The sequence below is a fragment of the Mus musculus genome, chromosome 8, assembly GCF_000001635.26.
Source record: "Mus musculus strain C57BL/6J chromosome 8, GRCm38.p6 C57BL/6J".
In the NCBI taxonomy this organism is placed as follows: Eukaryota; Metazoa; Chordata; class Mammalia; order Rodentia; family Muridae; genus Mus; species Mus musculus.
Window position 1 is genome coordinate 88,296,988 of NC_000074.6, and position 19,997 is coordinate 88,316,984.

At 52.1% G+C, this 19,997-nt stretch overlaps 1 protein-coding gene across 16 annotated transcripts in view; it reads left to right on the forward strand.

The window, feature by feature from the left end:
- Positions 1 to 19,997, forward strand: part of Adcy7 (adenylate cyclase 7) — a 57,776-nt gene that overhangs the window by 24,798 nt on the left and 12,981 nt on the right. For 12 of the 16 annotated variants that reach the window (XR_003947217.1, XR_003947218.1, XR_878769.3 and 9 more), the window contains exons 4-12: positions 9,363 to 9,783; positions 11,654 to 11,857; positions 12,705 to 12,872; positions 13,547 to 13,696; positions 14,012 to 14,160; positions 15,213 to 15,324; positions 17,102 to 17,229; positions 18,470 to 18,628; positions 18,761 to 18,893. Coding sequence is in view for 12 of the 16 variants with exons in the window: in XM_030243244.1 (XP_030099104.1) it covers positions 9,613 to 9,783; positions 11,654 to 11,857; positions 12,705 to 12,872; positions 13,547 to 13,696; positions 14,012 to 14,160; positions 15,213 to 15,324; positions 17,102 to 17,229; positions 18,470 to 18,628; positions 18,761 to 18,893 (1,374 nt within the window). In the remaining 4 variants the exon portion in view is untranslated. Of the gene's footprint in view, positions 1 to 2,380; positions 2,549 to 3,393; positions 3,524 to 8,613; positions 8,824 to 9,362; positions 9,784 to 11,653; positions 11,858 to 12,704; positions 12,873 to 13,546; positions 13,697 to 14,011; positions 14,161 to 15,212; positions 15,325 to 17,101; positions 17,230 to 18,469; positions 18,629 to 18,760; positions 18,894 to 19,997 lie in introns of those variants that run through there. The other 4 variants (XM_006530580.4, XM_011248280.1, XM_011248281.3 and 1 more) reach the window with 4 other exon arrangements.

Consider the following 19,997-nt stretch of genomic DNA (forward strand, 5'->3'; position numbering starts at 1 on the left):
GGGTTGGGTGTGTGTGTTTCGGTTTAGTGTGCATCTACCAGGCATGACGTTGGCCCTGTGGAAGTTTCCCGGAAGCGACACACACCATGGGCATCTGCATGCGTTCTACCACAAAGATGTGTTATATCAGCCCTGAGTGGGAGACACACTTTCAGGCGTTTGTTGTCACCAACCATGGGACTCGGAATCTTGTATGGGTCCCTCCCACCCCCACACACATGCAAGAGTGTGTACACCATCAATTATAGCAGTAGATTTGCTAAGTCTAAGGTGTCTGTGTGTACTGACACACATTCCTGCCAGGAGTAAATGTGAGGGCCCATTTCACAGACTTTATAGAGTAAGTTCATCTTTGCCAGTCACACAGATAAAATAGTTTCTCATGGTAGTTTTAACTTGCATTTTGTATAGGTGATGTCATATTTTTTTCCAAATGTTTAAAAGCTTTTAGGGTTGGCTTTTCTCTGTCCTTCCTGTTTGTGATCTTGCCTTGCTCTTAGTCCTTTTAATTTGAAGCCTCATTTATGAAGGGCATTAGCTTCCTCAGATGTGAGCTGCACACGTATTCCTCCCTTGTGGGTTATTCTGTTGATTATTCTTTTAATACTTTTTTTTAAATCAAGTAGTAAATGTTGTTTATCTAAACACTTGAATCTGCCAGTCTTTAGGACTCTTGAGTTTGAATCAGGTTAGGAAGGCCTTAGCCAGCCTGGTGGTAGAGATGCAGGTCTTTAATCTCAGCACTCAAGAGGCAGAGGCAAGTGGATCTCTTGAGTTTGAGGTCAGCCTAGTCTACAGAGTGAGTTCCAGGACAGCCAGAGCTACACAAAGAAAACACAGAGGAACCCTGTCTTGGGGGTGGAAAAAAACAGAAAAAAAGGAAGAGAGAGAGAGAGAGAGAGAGAGAGAGAGAGAGAGAGAGAGAGAGAGAGAGAGAGAGAGAGGCCAGCCTTATAGCATGAGAGTGCTTGCAGCCTCCTGCACCCTGTAGAGCTCTTCCTGTGTTGATGGAGACTCTGGCCAGCCCTTTGCCCTCATTAAAGACTCGCACGCTCACTTTTGCTGCCCTCTAGATTATTAGGGAAACAGCGCTTGTCTCCTTCCTTCCATGCATCACAGGAACTCAGTGTCTGGGTGAGGCTGTGTGGGCTGGGCCTGTCAGCCAATGAGGTCGGGGAGGCCAGTTAGACCTCCCCTTTCTGTTCTTCCTTATCAAGGGAGAAGGGATCAGAACTGTGTTCTGCGTGGGTGTGAAAGTTTCCATTCTAAACGGTGGATGGCAACGTTTAAAGAAAGAATCATGAGCAATGCAAGGGTGGGGCCCGGGCCAGGAAGATGGCTCAGTGGGTAGAGGTGCTTGTCACCAAGTCTGATGATTTAGGTTCAATCCCGGGATCCGTGTGGTTCCCCTAGCTTGTCCTCTGACTTAACAGAGTAAATAAAAAAATGTAAAAAAATAAGAAGAGGTGGGGACAAGTTGATGCTCCTGGGAAGTCTGGCTGGCCATGTGTCAGTAGATTAGCACACTGTCTGGCTCCTCCTGTTGCAGAGTCCCAGCAGACATGATATGGAGGCCCTGCTGCGTCCTCTGTCCCTTGGAGCTTGGCTTAGGCAGCTTCTGCTGGCCCTGGCCAGGTGCCTAGCATACAGGTGGTGTTACTGTTTTTGGAATGTGTGCCAAGGGAATCAGTGAGGAATGAACGAATGGCCAGCAGGTACTCCTCAGGGTGGGTCTACCAGCCCTCACCAGATTGGTGGCCATAGCTGTTGTATGTGCATTTTAACAGAGAAGCTGTGCTGGCCCACTTCGATGATCTCGGCGCTCAGCATTTCTGAGCCCGAGGCTGAAGGATCTGGAGTTTGAAACAGTTTGAGCAACGTAGTAAGATCTTGTTACCAAAAAATAAGGTTGGTGAGGGGCAGGGCGGGGCGGGCTGGAAGGATAGTTCAGTGGTTAAGGGCCCCCTGCTGCTCTTCCAGAGGACAAAAGTTTAGTTCACAGCTCCTACATCTGGGCTCATGGCTACCTGTAACTCCAGTTGCAATGAGATTCGATGCTTTCTTCCAGCCTCCACAGGCGTCCCAATCCCTCCCTGACCCACACGTGGATGAAAGCCACGAGGGTGTGGGAGAGCCTCAGGAGGCTGGCTCCTGTTCAGCAGTGGGAGAAGAGAGGCTTGCAGGCCCAGGACCACTATTTCCCAGCCTGCCCCTGGTTTGTTGTCAGCCTTCAGATTCTTCACCAAGTGAGGCGGCTTCTACCCCAGGCCCAGAAGAAGCCAGGTGAAGCCGAGACCTCACAGGTCTGACATACTGCTTTTTTTTTTTTTTTTGGAAAGAGGGGAAATTGAAGCCCAAGTTAGGCCAGGGCCTTCCCCAAGGCCACACAGCAAATGGTGACTGATGTGACTGGACAGACTGGACCACGGCTGTGGCCCTGGGGCCGGGTGAAGCCAGCTGGAGGGAACAGGAGGCTGACGCTGGTTGCACTGGAGTCTCTAATGACTGTTGTGCCTGGGGCTTGTCAGGCTCTCCTCAGGAGATAGAGGTGAGTGAAAGGCACGCCGGAGCCTGGTCCTACCACACTTACCCTCTAGATTGGGCCTCACTGCTCGGTTTTGGTCCTGAAGGACTTCCTTGGTCTAGGTTGGCTCTTAGCTTTGGATTCACGTGTTTCTTTGTCCTTGCAAGCTTGGTCTAGCAGGCTTGCAACTTTGTAGATCCCTTGTCCACCCAGAGGAAGGTAGGGCCCTTCCAGAGTATAAATGACACCGTCTGTCCCTCCACCGCCAAGTAGAGAGCTTCCTGAACCCCACCACTTGAGAGCTCTGTAGTGTAGCAGGCCACAGGCTCCTCTGCTCTGCTAAGGGAAGGCCCTTGTATGCTTTGACTGATGGCTGCTTTCTCTGCCTTGCTTGCTCCCTCGAAGGCCCTGTATCCCCACCCTGAGCTGTTCTAGGCTTACACTTGTCATTATTTCAAAAGGCTTGCTGGGACCAGCTGTAGGGCAGACAGAAAAGCATATCCTGTCTGGGCCCAGTGAAGAAGCTGGGCTCTGACCAGCAGATGCTGAGCAGGAGGGGAACATGAAAGCCATGGTCCCCAGGGCCAAGCTGGGAGGGGAGGCACAAGGAGAGAGGCCTTAGGATGGGATCACTTGGTCCTGGGAGTTCCTGGCGGCTGCTGCTGCTGCTTCTAGTAGCACGTGCAGAAAGTGCGGGCTCTTCTGGAAGAGATGGCTTGGCGTGAGACACTCTCAGCAATGAAGTCTGTTGGTGGAGGTGGTCCCCAGCGGCTGCGAGAAGACCTGGGAACAGGGTCTGTTGTGGGTGTGGCAAGAGTAGATTGCCAGGCAGGGTGGAGCTGGGGCCTGGTGGGGCCTCTCTTCCTCACAGTCCTACGGAGGGGCCCTCATGCCTCAAGGCCCCCACTTCCCTTTTCTGAGGACACCAGGGCCCCAATCCTCCTGCAGCTCCGTTCTTGCTGAGGAAGCTGGACTGGGCTTCCTGCTGGCTCTGTCTAGGTAAGGAAGTGGCTACACGGATGGGTGTTTTGGGAAATGCTGCTGCTGTCTTCCATTAGTGGGGAAGGGGGTCTCCCAAGCAGCCTGAAAGCCCAGCTCTGTGCTAGTCTACGACACCCCAGCCTCCTGCCTCGCATCACTGTCTTACTCAGGAACATGGGCTAGCCAGGATTGGTGAGGAGGGCCGGGCCCTGCCTGGAGTACAGGAAAAGAATAAGTGTGTGCCTCAGAGGGCTTCCTGGATGTGGCACCCCCTCCTGGATCCGTTGCTTCTTGGGCAGAGGGAAGTATCTGATGACCTCCACATAACCCCTACCCCTTTCTAACCATCGCGTTGTCCTGGGCTTATGGGATAGGGCCAAGAAAGGGGTTGGCATTTTGAGATGTCATGTATGGTCTTGCTGGTTGTTAGCTCAGTGAGGGAGAGAGGCAGGGTGAAGAACGGAGTGTGTATGGCCTGTGTTCAAATCATAGATTTCTGTCCCTATAGCTTTGTGATCGTAGCAACGATAACGATTGAGCGCCTCTGTCGTTCCATTTCCCACATCCAGGAAATAGGATGAGCAGGCCTATAGATGAGTGTGCAGAGTTAAGGATGGAGCCTTAACTCAGCCTCTCACTGAGCCTGGAGTTTTTTTTTTTTTTTTTTTTTTTTTTTGACTAGGTTGGTGGTCACCAAGCCCCAGAGAGCCACTTGTCTGTGCCCGGCCCCCCAGTGTTGGATTTTCAAGAGTGTGCAAGGCCATGCCCAGCTTTTCACACTTCCACTCAGGGCCTCGTGCCTGAACGGTACATTTTCTTACTCACTGGGCCATTTCTTCAGTCCAGCGGAAGGAATGTTGAGGGAACCACGGCCAAGCGTTAATACAATGGAAGGAGGAGGAGACTCTACTGAGGAGCCTTGAACCCTGTCCTGGTGCGGTGTGTCTGGGTCTAGCCTTGGAACTGGCTCAGGGTAGAGCCCTGCCCAGGGGAGAGGCTGCTGCCGGGTTACTAGTCTCAGCAGGCCAAAGGGAAACTTTGCTTCCAGCGGTAGGCCTGCCCAGCTGGTCCAGAAGTGGGATGAGAGCCTTGGGTGGGTGAATCCTTGTGCCTGGTGTAGCCCATTGTCTGCTTCCGTCGTGGGCCACTGTTGCCCGGGAAGTGGCCTAATTAAATCCACAAAAAAAAATGTTTACCAGGCCTGATTTCCCACGGGCCTGGGGGTAGGGGGTGGGGTGTGGTGTAGGGTGGGGGCTTGCAGCTCCTCAACCTGGCTCTGTGCTTGAAGAGTCTGGTCATGTCTGGGAGCAGACGTGGGAAGTGCCTGTGCAGAGACTGGGCCTAGCTTTGCTTAGAGGACAGTCTCTGGAGACCTGTCTCTGCCATTGGTGTCCGGGGTTTTTCAGCCCAGCCATTCCAGCCCATTGGTGTTTGGCACTGAGCCAGAGGGTCAGGCAAGCCTGCTGTTTGTGTGTTTGTGGCGTTTCGTTGGGTCCCCTAGAGTGGCCATGGAGAGGCCTGGGCCCAGGTGCTGTGGTTTGAATCCCAGCCCTTCTGGCACGCCACCTCCGGCTGGGTGATGTTAGGGAAGCTACTGTGCGTCTCTGGGTTCAGCTCTGCATTTGTTCGGAAATGGTGTGAGTGTGTGGGCAGTTACTTCAGAGCTTCTTCAGGCTGCCCTGGCTGGGCACTGCTCAGGGATGGGCCTTGCCCTATTCTGCAGCCCACAGCACAGTGCTGGGCACAGACAGCTGGTGCTGAGTTAGCACTTCCTGTGGATCTGAGCCTGGCTTGCCTAGATATAGAAGAGTTCATGCTAACGGACCTGAACTGCCAGCCTCTAGGAGACAGTATTCTCTTAGATAGCAATCTGCAAACTTGGGAGGCCTTTGGGAAGCCTCGGCTCATGTTCAGGACCCCCGGCTAGATTGGTGCCTCTGGACAGCTGTTTGGGCGTGGGTGCCTCCCCTCTGCCTTAGACTGAGGCCTTTCCCATTCTGTGTCTTGGCCTGTGCTATAAAGGCAGGGAGAGAGAGAGCGGGAGGAGAGCCCAGGGTCCTCACAGCAGTGGGCGCTGAGCGGGCTCCCGGGGACCCTGGGCTTTAGCCACTGGGGGCTTTGTTCTCTCCTGGACACCTTTCTTTGAAGTTTTGATTGGCAGCTGGCCATTTGTGCCTTTGTGACCTCCCCGAGTCTTCCCATGTCCAGCAGCCCACCCACCCTGTGTCCTCCATCCTGTTATCCCGACTCTGAGGCACACCAGGTCAGATGCCTGGTGCAAGCTGTCTCTTCCATGGGAATAGAGCAGCTGTCTCCAGGTGGAATCTTTGTGTGGTCGCTCTGTTGTCATTTCTCCTTTTGGAGGTTGAGGAGTTAGCCTGTGGGTTAGTCAGGATTCTCTAGAACAGCGATTTGCAACTTGTGGGGCGTGAGCCCTTGGGGTTGAATGGCCCTTTTATAGGGGTCACATATATTCTGCATATCAGATATTTCCATTAGCAGTAGCAACATTACAGTTATGAAGTAGCAACAACATGAAGAAATATATTAAAGGGTTGCAGTGTTTGGAAGGTTGAGAACCACAGCTTCAGAGGAATAGAACTGACTGGAACACACACACACACACACACACACACACACACACACACACACACACACACACACACGAGATCTATTAGAATGGCTTACAGGCTGTGACACAGCTGTCCAACAGTATCTGGCTATCAGTAGAAAGTCCAAGAATCCAGTAGTTGTTCAATCCACAAGGCTGAATGTCTTAGCTGGACTTCAGTATTGTCTGGAATCCTGAAGAAGCAGACTCTAATGCCAGTGAAGGAATGGACTAGAGAGTGAGAGCGAGAGCAAGCAGACAGCGAGCAGAGCCTCCTTTGTCTCTGTCCTTTGTATAGTCTGCTCTTCCAGAGGACCTGGGTTCAGTTCCCAGCACCCACATGGTGGCTCATGGCTGTCTGTAACTCCAGTTCTGGGGGGATCGACACCACCCTCCCCCAGACATAGATGCAGGCAAAACACCAATGCGCATAAAGTAAAACTAAGCCATCACAGAGTTATTTTGTAAAGTCCAGATTAAAGAAGCGGCTTCCGGCTTCGGATGATTTAATTGAGACACATCCCTCACAGGTGTACCCGGCTGCTTGGGGTTTCGGTGAATCCAGATGTAGCCAAGTTGACAACCAAGGATAGCCATAACAGCCTGTGCCACAAGCAGGTAGCCTGGCATGGCACGTTGCAGGCTGGCTAAGACGCCCTTTGGGGACACACAGTGATGTTGATGAATGATGATGACAAGCATATTGCTGCTAGCTGGAGTCCACCTGTAGTAAAGGCTGCCTTGCCCCTTCCTGACTTTACTTTCTGTCCTATGAGGTAGAGTCTGCAAACTTCATAAGTCTGTATTGGTGGGCCAGGCATGCTAGCGCATACCTGTAATCCCAGCTATATAATATAGGATGAGGCAAGAGGATGGCATGTTTAAGGACTGCTTGGGTTACAGAATGAGTTGAAGCCTCAATGATAGAGCTTGGGTCCCTTTAAGAAAACACGTCTCAAGCCTGGCAGTGGGTGCACGCCTTTAATCCCAGCACTCAGGAGGCAAAGGCAGGGGGATCTGAGTTCGAGGCCAGCCTGGTCTACAGAGTGAGTTCCAGGACAGCCAGGGCTTCACAGAGAAACCCTGTCTCAAACAGAAACAAACAAACAGCAAACCTACAAGAAAACTCATCTGGGTGGGGAGTTGGCCTGGTGATTAAGAGTTGTAGCAGTGAAGTTTAGATAAACCACTTTTGTGCTCCCAACCACCCGCCAGAGCCCTCTAGATTCACAAATCTCTCTCTCTCTCTCTCTCTCTCTCTCTCTCTCTCTCTCTCCCTCTCTCTCTCTCTCACACACACACACACACACACATACACACACACACACACACACACACTCATGCTAGTTAATTTAAATGCCTTGACTAGCTCAAAGGTGAGCAGTTCTAATCCTCCCCTCTGCTAGCACACATTTCCCTTCAGTACTCTTGGCTTAACACCCTCTAATTCTGTATTTTCTATATTTTCTCTTTGTTGTTCTGACTCCTTCGGGGCGGCTCCTTAGTCTTTGCTTCCTAAGGAGCCTTTTCCTTCTCACCTACATTTCGGATGATTTCCCTTCTATAGTTCTAAATCTGATCTGTCCCCTCCGAATCCTGGTGACTCCCTCCTTCCTTTCTCCCAATTCCTAGTCTGCGCAAATCTAAAGGTCCCACCTCAGTCGACCTGCCCAGCCATTGGCTGTTGGCTCTTTATTGATTGATCAAAAAAGAATTGGGGACAAGGATATTCAGCATTTGGACACACAGATTCCCAATTTTGGGGGCTGGATTAATTCAAATTGTTAGAACCAATATCGAACAGAGAGTACTTGGGGGCTCTCACAGAGGGCCTGAATCCAGTTCCCATAGCCCATGTTAAGTGACTCACAACTGCTCTGGGGCATCTGATGCCTTCTTCTGGCCTCTGTGGGCGACTTTATACATGTGGCATACATACACTTTCACACGTAATTAAAAGTAAAAATAAATCTAAAAAGGAAAACAGTCTCATGTAGATACCTAGTAACACAGTATAATACCGAGTATACTGGTGTGTGTATATATAATAGAATACCTAGTATACTGGTGTGTGTATATATAATAGAATACCTAGTATGCTGGTGTGTGTATATATAATAGAATACCTAGTATACTGGTGTGTGTATATATAATAGAATACCTAGTATACTGGTGTGTGTATATATAATAGAATACCTAGTATGCTGGTGTGTGTATATATAATAGAATACCTAGTATGCTGGTGTGTGTATATATAATAGAATACCTAGTATACTGGTGTAGGTATGTATAATAGAATACCTAGTATGCTGGTGTAGGTATGTATAATAGAATACCTAGTATGCTGGTGTGTGTATATATAATAGAATACCTAGTATGCTGGTGTGTGTATATATAATAGAATACCTAGTATGCTGGTGTGTGTATATATAATAGAATACCTAGTATGCTGGTGTGTGTATATATAATAGAATACCTAGTATGCTGGTGTAGGTATGTATAATAGAATACCTAGTATACTGGTGTGTGTGTATATAATAGAATATATGGAGCCTGTGTCCCCAAAGCATCTGGATGCTGAGATTCTCCTTAAGTCTTAGGCTGCCAGGATCTTAGTTTGGGACCCTGTGGATCTGAAGACATAGACGGAGCCCCAGGCATCCAGAGAGTGTGCTGTTCACACAGGGACCCTGGGAACAGAGCAGAGGTTAGACCAGATCCCACACTATGGTCATCTGATCGGGCTGGGGGCTCTACATGAAGCTCAGGGAACAAAGGAAGATGGAGCTAGGAGCTCTGTGGAGATCATTAGAGATTGGTGGCCTAGCCTCATAGCATGCACAGGATGCTGGGAAGTCAGTCACCAAACAGGAAGTGGCTTAGTAAGGCTTTGGGTGGCGGTGCACTGTGCCAGTCTCCAGGGTGATAAAAGAACTGTGGTCTGTGCCACCCACTGTAGTAGCCACAAGTTCGGTACACCTGTGGCCCTTAGAAAGTGACTGTGTGACTAGGGGGATGGGGGCGGGAATTACTTAGACAGGGTCTTGTTATATAGTCCAGGCTGTCCTCAAACTCAGAATCTTCCTGCCTCAGCCTCCTTTGTGCCACCACACCTGGCTTCCATAATTCCATTTTTAATGACTTTGAATTTACATATGCCCAGGTACTGTGTGGAGCTGTAGTTCTCAGAAGACCTCACCTGGCCCCGTCTTCCCTCATGCCAGCCCTTCTGCTTTGTCTCCACAGAGCTGAGGACCTGGAAGTTTCTGTCAGCTCCTCCTAGACACCCTGAAGACACCAGTGAACAGAACCCAGTGGCTGGAGCAGGTGTCACATGCTCATGGAGCCACGGGCTCTAGGTGCCTCTGTCCAGTCCTGCCTGATACCCTCAGAAAGGGAAGAAGCCTAGACCACACACTAAAGCGTCAGCTGACAGATGTATCTCAGACCGTGGGGCTCCTGAGCAGGCTGCTGGACCAGGCCACTGGGGAAGAGGATGCCAGCCAAGGGGCGCTACTTCCTAAATGAGGGTGATGAAGGCCCCGACCAGGCAGCGCTCTATGAGAAGTACCGGCTCACCAGCTTGCACGGGCCACTGCTGCTCTTGCTCCTCCTGGTGGCCGCGGCCACCTGCATTGCGCTCATCAGCATCGCCTTCAGTCATGAGGTAAGGCCCAAGGCAGTGGCACCAAGCCTTCCTACTCTGATGGGAAAGCTTCGGCATGTTGATGCCTGCCGGGAGCAACATCTCCTTCCTTTGTGAACTGCTAGGTGGGTTGAAAACAAGCCCAACTGAATTTGATCTCGAGTCTGGTTGATTTTTAGCTATTATATTAATTGTACAAAATAAATCACTCTCAATTTTTTTTTCACCATGAAATTTAATCTCTTAAAAGATCTGGGTCAAACTGGATGGTGGTGGTGCATGCCTTTAATCCCAGAACTTGGGAGGCAGAGGCAGAGGCAGGCGGATCTCCATGAATTCAAGGCCAGCCTGGTCTAAAGAGAAACTTTCAGGACAGCCAGGGCTACACAGAGAAACGTTGTCTCAAAAAAAAAAAAAAAAAAAAAAAAAAGAAAGAAAGAAAGAAAGAGAGAGAGAGAGAGAGAGAAGGAAAGGAAGGAAGAAAGAAAAAACAAATAAAGAAGAAAGAAAAAGAAAAGAGACGGGCTGGTGAGGTGGCTCAGTGGGTAAGAGCACCCGACTGCTCTTCCAAAGGTTTGAAGTTCAAATCCCAGCAACCACATGGTGGCTCACAACCATCTGTAACAAGATCTGACGCCCTCTTCTGGAGTGTCTGAAGACAGCTACAGTGTACTTACATATAATAAATAAATAAATCTTTAAAAAAAAAAAAAGAAAAGAGAAAGAAAAAAGAAAAGAAAAGAAACAGAGAAAAAAAAAACACCCCAGATTGTATGTTACTTCCTTCCCTTGTCTGACCATGGCAGGTATCACTAATCAATCTCTGTATTCCTCTCTGAATCTATAATCTCAGAATTTTTTCTTCCTCATCTTCCTTTTCCTTCCCCCTTTCCCTTCTCTTTTTTCTCTTCTTCCTCTTCCTTTCCCCTTCTTCCTCCTCATTATCCTCTTCTTCCTTTTTTTCTCATGTATGGATAGATAGATAGATAGATAGATAGATAGATAGATAGATAGATAGATAGATAGATAGATAGATAGATAGATAGACAGGGTGTCATTATGGAGCCCAGACTAGCCTTGAGTTCACATCCTCCTAAGTGCTGGCGTAGGATCTTTACCACTGTCGGGTCAGATTCTATGGGCACTGCTCCTGCTCCTGACCCGTCCCCTTGCTTTGCTGAAGCCACTAGCTTTGTGCAGCTGTCAGTCCCTCAGCATGTGGCCAGTATGACTGAGAACCTGTTTTCTGTTTATCTTCATGTTCTTGCTGATTGTAGTAAGTGCAGTCAGAAGTTCCTGAACTAATATCAGAGGCTGCAGGGAGTTCGGTGTCAGTGAGCCAGTGTCCTTCAGGGAGTGGAAAGGTTGCAGCTACAACCTAGATGCCACTTTCCTGTCATTTGCCAGAGGCTGGTGGTGCCTTCATCCTCCTGTTGCCCAGGCTCTGTAGGGGACCCAAGATCTCTGGGTACATTTATCTTCCTGACCCTTCTCTCTTCACCTCTACTCCAGTGCTGCCCCTGTGTGGGATATCTGTTCTTTGTGTCCCTCCAAAGCCCTCCTTAGACATAAATTCCTCTGGGTACTTAAGCAAGGCTTTGCCTGAGAAGAGCCTGGTTCTGGCTCCTGTGGTCACCCGTCCCCCACAGGGAGCAGTGGTCTCTTAGGGCTGGGTGGGGATGCCTAAGCTGCTGCAGTGGCTGAGAAAGGCACTTCTAGCAAGCAGAAATGGGAGTGCACACAGGCCTGAGGTAGTAGGGAGACCAGGTGTCAGGGGAGCCCAACACTGCTGTGTGGAGGGTGCTTGTTATGATTCTGGGTAGACTTCCTGGAGGAGGGGGTGCTCCATTGGAGAAAGTCCGCATACTCTGTGTGTGTTTGCTCTACCCAGGATCTCCGCAGACACCAGGTTGTCCTGGGCACTGCGTTCCTCATGCTGACGCTGTTTGTGGCTCTCTATGTGCTGGTGTATGTCGAGTGCCTGGTGCAGCGGTGGCTGCGGGCCTTGGCGCTACTCACCTGGGCTTGCCTCATGGTACTAGGCTCCGTGCTGATGTGGGACTCTTTGGAGAATGAAGCCCATGCGTGGGAGCAGGTAATGGTGGGAGCTGATGTCCCTGGGCTTGGGTACCAGCAGCTGGGACATGCAGTTGGCACATTCTGCCCACTCGTGACAGTGGGCTCATGGAAGTGGGCCAATGCAGCCTGTAGCAGGGGCTCTCCCTGCAGACTATGGCGCTGGAATTCAGATGGCCCTGAGTTGTCTCTCTTCTCAGAGGAGGCCTCCTTAGAGTATCTGGCATTTTGGGTAGAACTTGTCTAGTTAGAGGTGACAGAATTCCAACCCAAGGAAGCGAAAGGCATCAATGGGTTGGTGTGCCAGGAAGAGCCGAGTAGGGCTGGCTCTTGCCTTAGCAGCCTGGATACTTTGGCCTCTGCTTTCTTCTACTGTCCCCAAGTGGAGGCTGAGATGGCTGCTCACTTACTAGGCTAGCCATCCCAGGTTAAAGGCTGGCGACCCTTCTCAACCAGCTTGAACCTTGGGGTTGAGTTGCACTGGCCTGCCTGACGAGTCAGTTGCAGAGAGGTAGCATGGCATACTGTGATCACAGCATGTTCCTTTTTCTGCGGTTGGCTGGGTCAGGTTCAGGAAACCATAGGCTGAAGGGCCAGGGGAGTGAGGCCACACCACCCGTGGGAGGCAACAAGGAACCCGGCCCCATCCAGTGGTTACCAGGCCAACAGCCAAGGGCTCTGACACACACAGTAACTCAGTATTCAGATGATGAGCAAGGTGGTCTAGGTCCTCCTGTCTTGCTGTGTATCTCTTACTGTGCCTCACTGTGTAGGGGAGAGATGAGAGGTCCCAGGTTGGGGACGTCCCAGATAACATTCAGATGAGGGTCCTAGGTCATGTGACTCTCTGGGTGCTCTGTCCCCAGGTGCCTTTCTTCCTGTTTGTCGTCTTTGTGGTGTATGCACTACTGCCTCTCAGCAGGAGGGCAGCCATCGTGGCAGGCGTGACCTCCACGGTCTCCCATCTCCTGGTGTTTGGAGCTGTGACAAGAGCCTTCCAGACGTCCATGTCTAGCACTCAACTGGGGCTGCAGGTGAGGGTGACAGAGGCTGGGTAGGAGCAGGCTCTGGCCTGGCGGGGCTTGAACTTTGGGACTGTGCTTGCAGGCGGGTGGCTACAGGCAGAACCCTGTCCGGTCTGTCTTAACTGCTGGTCTAGGATATTCTGTGGACTCAGGCCCTAGCTACTGCTCAGGGTCCTGATGTGGTGAGATCCTGCCCTGAGTGTCAGTCCCCAGGGTCCTAATGTGGTGACACTGTTGAGTGAATATGCTCCTCGCCCCACCCCCTTCATGTCACTGCGGTGTAGGGATGTGTCTTCCTTCTGACTAGCCTGGATGGCCACTTCTTGGGGAGAGATCTGAGCTCTGGAGAGCCAGCTGGGTGCTGTGCCTTCAGTGGCTGGGTTCGGGGCTCAGTGAAGTGACCATCTCCTTGGACGTACTTGACATCCTGGATGCTTAATGACCAGAGAATGTGTCTGGTAGGGTAGAAGGCTCAAGTCCTGGCTCTGTGGTCACAGCATCTCATTAGGGATCAGTCACTGTCTGGGTTTCAGTTTTCTGCCTAACCCTGGAAAAATGACAACCTAAAGAGTATTTATAGGTCAGGCAGCGGGGACAGATGCCACCATGTTCTCACCATGTGGGGTTAGTATGAGCCAATGTGCCGGCTGGACGTGCTGAACCTTGCGCTTGGCTGCCCTCAGCTCCTGGCCAATGCCGTTATCCTCCTGGGTGGGAACTTCACGGGTGCCTTCCACAAGCACCAGCTGCAGGACGCGTCCAGGGATCTCTTTATCTACACCGTCAAATGCATCCAGATCCGTCGGAAGCTTCGTGTGGAGAAGCGCCAGCAGGTAGGGACCGGCATCCTCTCTCCCGCTCCCTAACTGCTATATGCCCCAGCTTGTCCACCCTTCACTGGGCTGAGTGCTGCCCGTGTGGCCCGTGTGGCCCGTGTGGCTGATCCCTTGCAGGTTTTGTTCCTGGGAGCTTTGGAGAGAGGGATGGCATGTACCCCCACCATGCCACGTAGATATAAACGCGCAGGAAACAAAGGCATTGTGGGTAGAACTTGAGGGAAGAAAGATGTCTAGGTGGCTAGCCTAGGGCCTCATAATACTCTGCTTGTCCCTGCCGATCCCCCCACTGGTCTGCCCTCCTCTGCCCAGGAGAACCTGCTTCTGTCAGTGCTCCCAGCACACATCTCCATGGGTATGAAGCTGGCCATCATTGAGCGCCTCAAAGAGGGTGGTGACCGACACTACATGCCCGACAACAACTTTCACAGCCTCTATGTCAAGCGGCACCAGAATGTCAGGTGGGCAGGGCTTTGAAAATGTGCAGTGTGCATCCTCTGGGGATTTGGCCACCACTCCCCTGGTTCTAGGGAGATAGTTCACTGTAGGGAGCTTCAGTCTATACAGGATTGGCCCTTCCTTGAGCCTCAGTTTCTCCTTGTTTCTTTCAGGGGGTGGATTAGATCAGGGTTATCAAAGGGCTAGGGTGGTATAGGGGTAAGAAAACCCAGTGTCCCTTCAAAATGATAGCAGTCCATGGGAATTAGTCGGACACTCCGAAGAGGTCCTTTCTAATGATTTTTCCTAAAGGAAGTGAAGCCCCCAAGTTTGGTGACCACATGGCCCTTGGCCTTACCTGGCTTTACTAATTTGACAGGGGGTAGGATCTCTCGTGAGGTGTAGTGTGGTCACTTTGAGTTCCGCCTTGGTCTCTGCCCAAGGGCCAGAACTATATGCCAGCAGACATCTATCAGCATAAGTCAGGGTTCCATCTATCTGTCGGGGAACTTACAGGCCATGGAACATAGTGAGGCCTGAGGGCGTTAGCACCTACCTCCTGGAACCTCAGTGTTAGTGTTTTGCAACCCATGGATCGAGACCCCTTTGGGGGGACCACCTAAGACCACTGGAAAACACATATTTACATCACAGTTCACAGCAGTAGCAAAATTGCAGTTATGAAATAGCAACAAAAATAATTTTATGGTTGGGGGTTGGGTCACCACAATGTGAGGGACTATAAAAGAGTCACAGCTTTAGGGAGGTTGAGAACCACTACTGTTCAGCTCGCTCACCTGTGTTCTTCAAGGGCCTGGGGAGGGTTGGAAGGAATTGTATTCTAGGAGTTCAGGACTCTTGACTCCCTGGGTGCAGGCACAGGGAGAGTGAAGGATGCTGGGAGCTGAGCAGTGCCAGGCTGTAGATGGTCTGCTCTGTGCAGCTGTAGCGAGAGCTCTGGTACTAGGACAGATCAAGCTGGCTGGGGATACCTCTTCTGGCCTTTGGAGCTGAGCAGGGGAAGAGGCAGAGCCACCTCTCAGGGATCTGATCCAACCCTGTCCACCCGGACTAGCATCTTGTATGCAGACATCGTGGGCTTCACGAGGCTGGCCAGCGACTGCTCTCCCAAGGAGCTGGTGGTGGTGCTCAACGAGCTGTTTGGGAAGTTTGACCAGATTGCTAAGGTGAGCCTGGGCATGCCATTAGCTGGCTGCTGCCTTCATCCGCTGCATGAGCGGAGGGTAGGGGTGGGGGTGGGGGTGGGGGGCAGGGAGGGAATGGGGGATGGGGAGGGGGAAACTGAGGCTGAATTTTAGTGTCTCGATAGTAGGTGGTTTTCCCGAGTACTCTGTGTGAGTGGCATGCCAAGGCACAGAAACTTGTTCCCACCTTAGCAGGAGAACGGGTTACAGTATGCGCACCTAGGGTGTGTATGGGCCCAGAAGTTCAGCTGGGGGCTTAGATTTGCAACCTGCAGGAAATGGAGTCTACTCTGGCAGTTTTTGCCTTACCTGGGGGTCTGGGAGTAACCAGAATGCCTCGGCCTCCCTCAGAGTCTCAGCTTGACTATTTCTAGGTGAATGGTGTAGTGTGAAGCCAATCTGCTCTACATAGCAAGTTCCAGGCCAGCCAAGACTACACAGTGAGATCCTGTCAGAGAGAGAGAGAGAGAGAGAGAGAGAGAGAGAGAGAGAGAGAGAGAGAGAGAGAGAGAGAGAGAGAGAGAGAGAGAGAGAGAGAGAGAAGCCTGTGGGGAGGGGAACAGGCCTCAGGTGGACACAGAGCTCAGTCTCCAAGGTACGGACAAATCTCAGTGTGTGCAGAACAGAGGATGAGGGACAGACAAGGACACAGTGGTCTAGGCAAAGACTGGGATTTGTCCTTCCTGTGCTGAGAAGCCTGGGAAGTACCAACCAGGAATGGCTTTTCATCCTTTACCAAATCTCTCCGTGTTGGCACTGAGCCGTGTGTCTGGGCCTGCCCTTCCGGCACTCACGGCCCACGAGTTCTGTGCTTCCAAGGGCAGCCAGGAGGATCAGTTAAACACTGACTGGACACAGAGACGGGCTGGCCTGGACACAGTTGGCCCTCATCCCTGGCGGAGGAACTTAGATAGCTTTGCTCCAGCCCTGCACTCCTCTCCGTGAGAGCCAGAGAGCAGGGCTGCCTGTTGGGGCACCTGGGATAAAGGGGGAGGGTCAGGTGCAAGAAGCTGTAAAGCAAATGCTGGTGTTCACCCCAGGCTCCTCCATGTGACTTCAGCACTGTGTCTGGTGCGACTGCTGACTCCCATCCAGGGCCCTCCTTCCCCGAACACTCCTGTGGGGACCCAGTTTCACCCTTGGTCAGCCCCCCTCTGCACCTTCCCTCTTCCTTCCCCCAGGTGGAGCAGCGCAGCATCTCTTGGTTTAACTCCTGCTGATCTCTGTGTAGAATGTCTGCTACAATTCCTGCCTGACTTACTCTAATTCGGCCACGCTGGTTGTCCTAGTTTGATTTCAAGTGGGTTCCTGGCCCGGGGGCCTTTGCACATATGTGTTGGGATGCTCTAGTGCTGTGTGGGATGTGGTCTCTTAGGCCCATAGTCTTTTCCCAGTGCCTCATCTTCTAAGTGCATCTCCCAGTTGTATTGATTTAGTTCCAACCTTCCGCTAGCACATGCGCTCCACGGCTACAGGATTTAACTCTGTAGTTTGCTGCTACGTCCTGTTACCTGGCCAGGATTACAGGAGATGATGAAACACTGCATGGAGAAACAAAGACAGTCCTTCCTGCATAGCCCTTCCCAAACCTTGCTTTCATCTGGGTTCCTGGTTAGGTCTCTCCGGGTCCTTGGCCCCCACTCCTCTTGCCAGGTTCTGTAGCAGCTGCTGAGCGACAGTTGAAGGCATTCCTGGTGGGGAGGAATCCAGCTAACCCCAGACCTGCCCTGAGCGTGCCCCTTGCTCGCTTACCCTGCAGGCCAATGAGTGCATGCGGATCAAGATCCTGGGTGACTGTTACTACTGCGTGTCAGGCCTGCCCGTGTCGCTGCCCACACATGCCCGCAACTGTGTGAAGATGGGTCTGGACATCTGCGAGGCCATTAAGTAGGTACACATGGGCCAGGGCATAGGATCATGTGCCCCGCCAAACTACAAACGGAGGTGGGGGTGGATGGGGCTTACCTGGATTCTCACAGCGTGCCATATGGAAGATTTAAACTCCTTCTGTTGGCCTTCCATCTCTGGGCCCACCTGTGGCTTCAAGCCCTAGAAGTGTCTAAAAAAAATCTGAGCTAGGCCAGGCACACCTTTAATCCCAGCACCGAGGAAGGCAGAGGCAGGATGAGTTTGAGGCTAGCCTGGTCTACATAGCAATTTCCAGGATATATAGAGAGACCTGGTCTCAAAAAGAAATATGTAAACTAAAAAGCTGAGCTGGCTCCACTCTTCTAAGGACTAAGACAGCAAGAGATGCTCAGGACAGATAGCAGGAAGGCCTTTCAGAGGCAAGGTCCAGCTCCAGGATCCTGTCTGCTTCCCGTTCCTCTGAGAAGCTTGTGGTGCCAGAGAACTCACTCTCCAGCAATAGGGTGACCTGGGTCTTCTGGGCCCTTCTGCTGGCATCGATCTGATGGTGAGGCGTGCAGGAAGAAAGGAGCATGGGGTGGTGAGGTGGTCTGTCTAGGAGCAGAGGAAATACCAGCCCTGTATCACTTTGCTGTGCCTCCAGAACTGTCCCCAAGTGAGTCCACAGTGCAGAACGCCCAAGATGCCTGCCATGTGACAACGGCTGGTCACCACTCTGCACTGTATGGAGGCAGCTTTGCTCTTGCTAGCTCTAGCCTGGGCAGCTTCAGCTCATCCCCAGTTCTAGCGATGGACACAAGTGCTGGTGGGCCTGTGTCCCTAACCACCAGCTTGCCTGAGGAGTGCAAAGCTCTGCTCATGCCCAGAGGTGCATCCTTAGCCTGGAAGGCTCCACCCTAGAGGCTCCTTGTACTGCGTGGGGCTCTCACTTCCTATAGTTGGAATAGAGAAGCCCCCAGAGTCCTTGTCTATGCTGGGTCTTGGGTAGGGCTTAGCGCCCCCTACCTACACCCTGGCAGCCTCTTCAGAGACAACCAGGACTGCTAGGCAAGGGACTCTAGGGACAGAATGAGTTCCATCGGCATAAGTGGTACCCTAAGTCTTACACCCTTGAGCTGGATGTGAGCTTGCACACTCCCGGAAACAGGATGCTTGGCCTTTTTGAGGAAGCTCTGTCTCCCTCCCTGGTGACCTGCCATACCCAAGACCTCCAGTGAGGTTCTGAAGCAACAGTAGGTGACAGACATCTTTGCTCCAGGCAGGTGCGTGAGGCCACGGGCGTGGACATCAGCATGCGTGTGGGCATTCACTCCGGGAATGTGCTATGTGGGGTCATCGGGCTCCGTAAGTGGCAGTATGATGTGTGGTCCCATGATGTGTCCCTGGCCAACAGGATGGAGGCAGCTGGAGTCCCTGGGTGAGGCTCAGCAGGGTAGGGACAAGGTCAGGGTGATCAGGGTGGGGCTGGGTGTGGAAGCAGGGGATGGAGCAGGCATCCCCCAAGTGGGTGCCTGGGCCATGCTGTTTGATCTGACATGTGTCTCCTCAGCCGGGTGCACATCACAGAGGCAACATTGAATCACCTGGACAAGGCATATGAGGTGGAGGATGGGCATGGGGAGCAGCGAGACCCCTATCTGAAAGAGATGAACATCCGAACCTACCTGGTGATCGATCCCCGGGTATGAGGGCTTGGGGGTGGGTGGGAGATGGGCAGCCTGGGAGCAGGGTCCCAACTTGAGGTCATTGACCCTCAAGACTGTGGTGAGGTGGTACAGACTAGCCCAAAACAGGAGGGCACTTCCTTGAACTGGGAACATTCAGGCATCGAGGAACGACCTCTTCGTGTTGCTGTAAGGTATGGGAGCAAGGGCCATGTCAGCAACTCCAGGCACATGCAGTTCCATGAGGCTAATTGCAGGAGTCAGGAACCCCATGCGAAGACTCTGGGAAGCAGGGGTAGCCAGGCAGCCTACTCCTGGAGTGAACAGGTCTGGGGTTCTTGGATGGCTGGCTCACATTGCCTTGTCTCTTGGAGCCCATCTCTCCCTGCTGGCCCAACTAGAGAGGCAGCTGTGCTTGTCTGCTGACTGCTCCAAGCTGGCAATCTGCTGCTTTTGCTGTCTGTGGCCTTGACCTCCAGAATCATCCTTGGACTTTTCTCAAGAATGCTGGCAGGGGCTTCTTCCAGCTCTCTTGGTCCTGGCCCTTGGGCATCCTGCAAGCCCACCTAGCCTGCACTTTCTGCTTTGGCTCCTTCATGTCCCCTTTATCTTGCCAATGTCCCCAGGGCAGTCACTGCACACGAGAGAATCCCTCCTCCCTGGTCTTCCGGCCTGCCACGTGTTCCTGTTTATTTATCCTCTTCCTTATTTATTTCACTCTGTGCTGCTAAGGACCACAGGCCCTCCGGCCTGCGGACCACCCAGCTCTGCTCTGAGCATGCACGTGGTGGCTTTGAAATGGATGAAGCCCCAACCTCAAAGACATCTGCAGACATAGTTCCAAAGCCCACCCCCAGGGCTGCCAGACTGAGCCAGGAGAATTGCAGGATGCTGGCCAGACTCCAGCCAAGCTCTGGAGAGACAGCAGCATCTGTGCTGCCCCGCCCTGGTCCCTCTTGCCAGCTCGGGTCCTCTGCTCACTTATGTAGCTGGCAGTTTAGAGGGGACTGTAGCAGTTTCTCCTCATCCCTGTCTCCAGCCAGCATGGGGCCAGAGTTACTAGCAGTAGAGAAGCCTCAGAGGAAGGTCCTCACCTCCAGACCTCGCAGCTCACCCTCACTG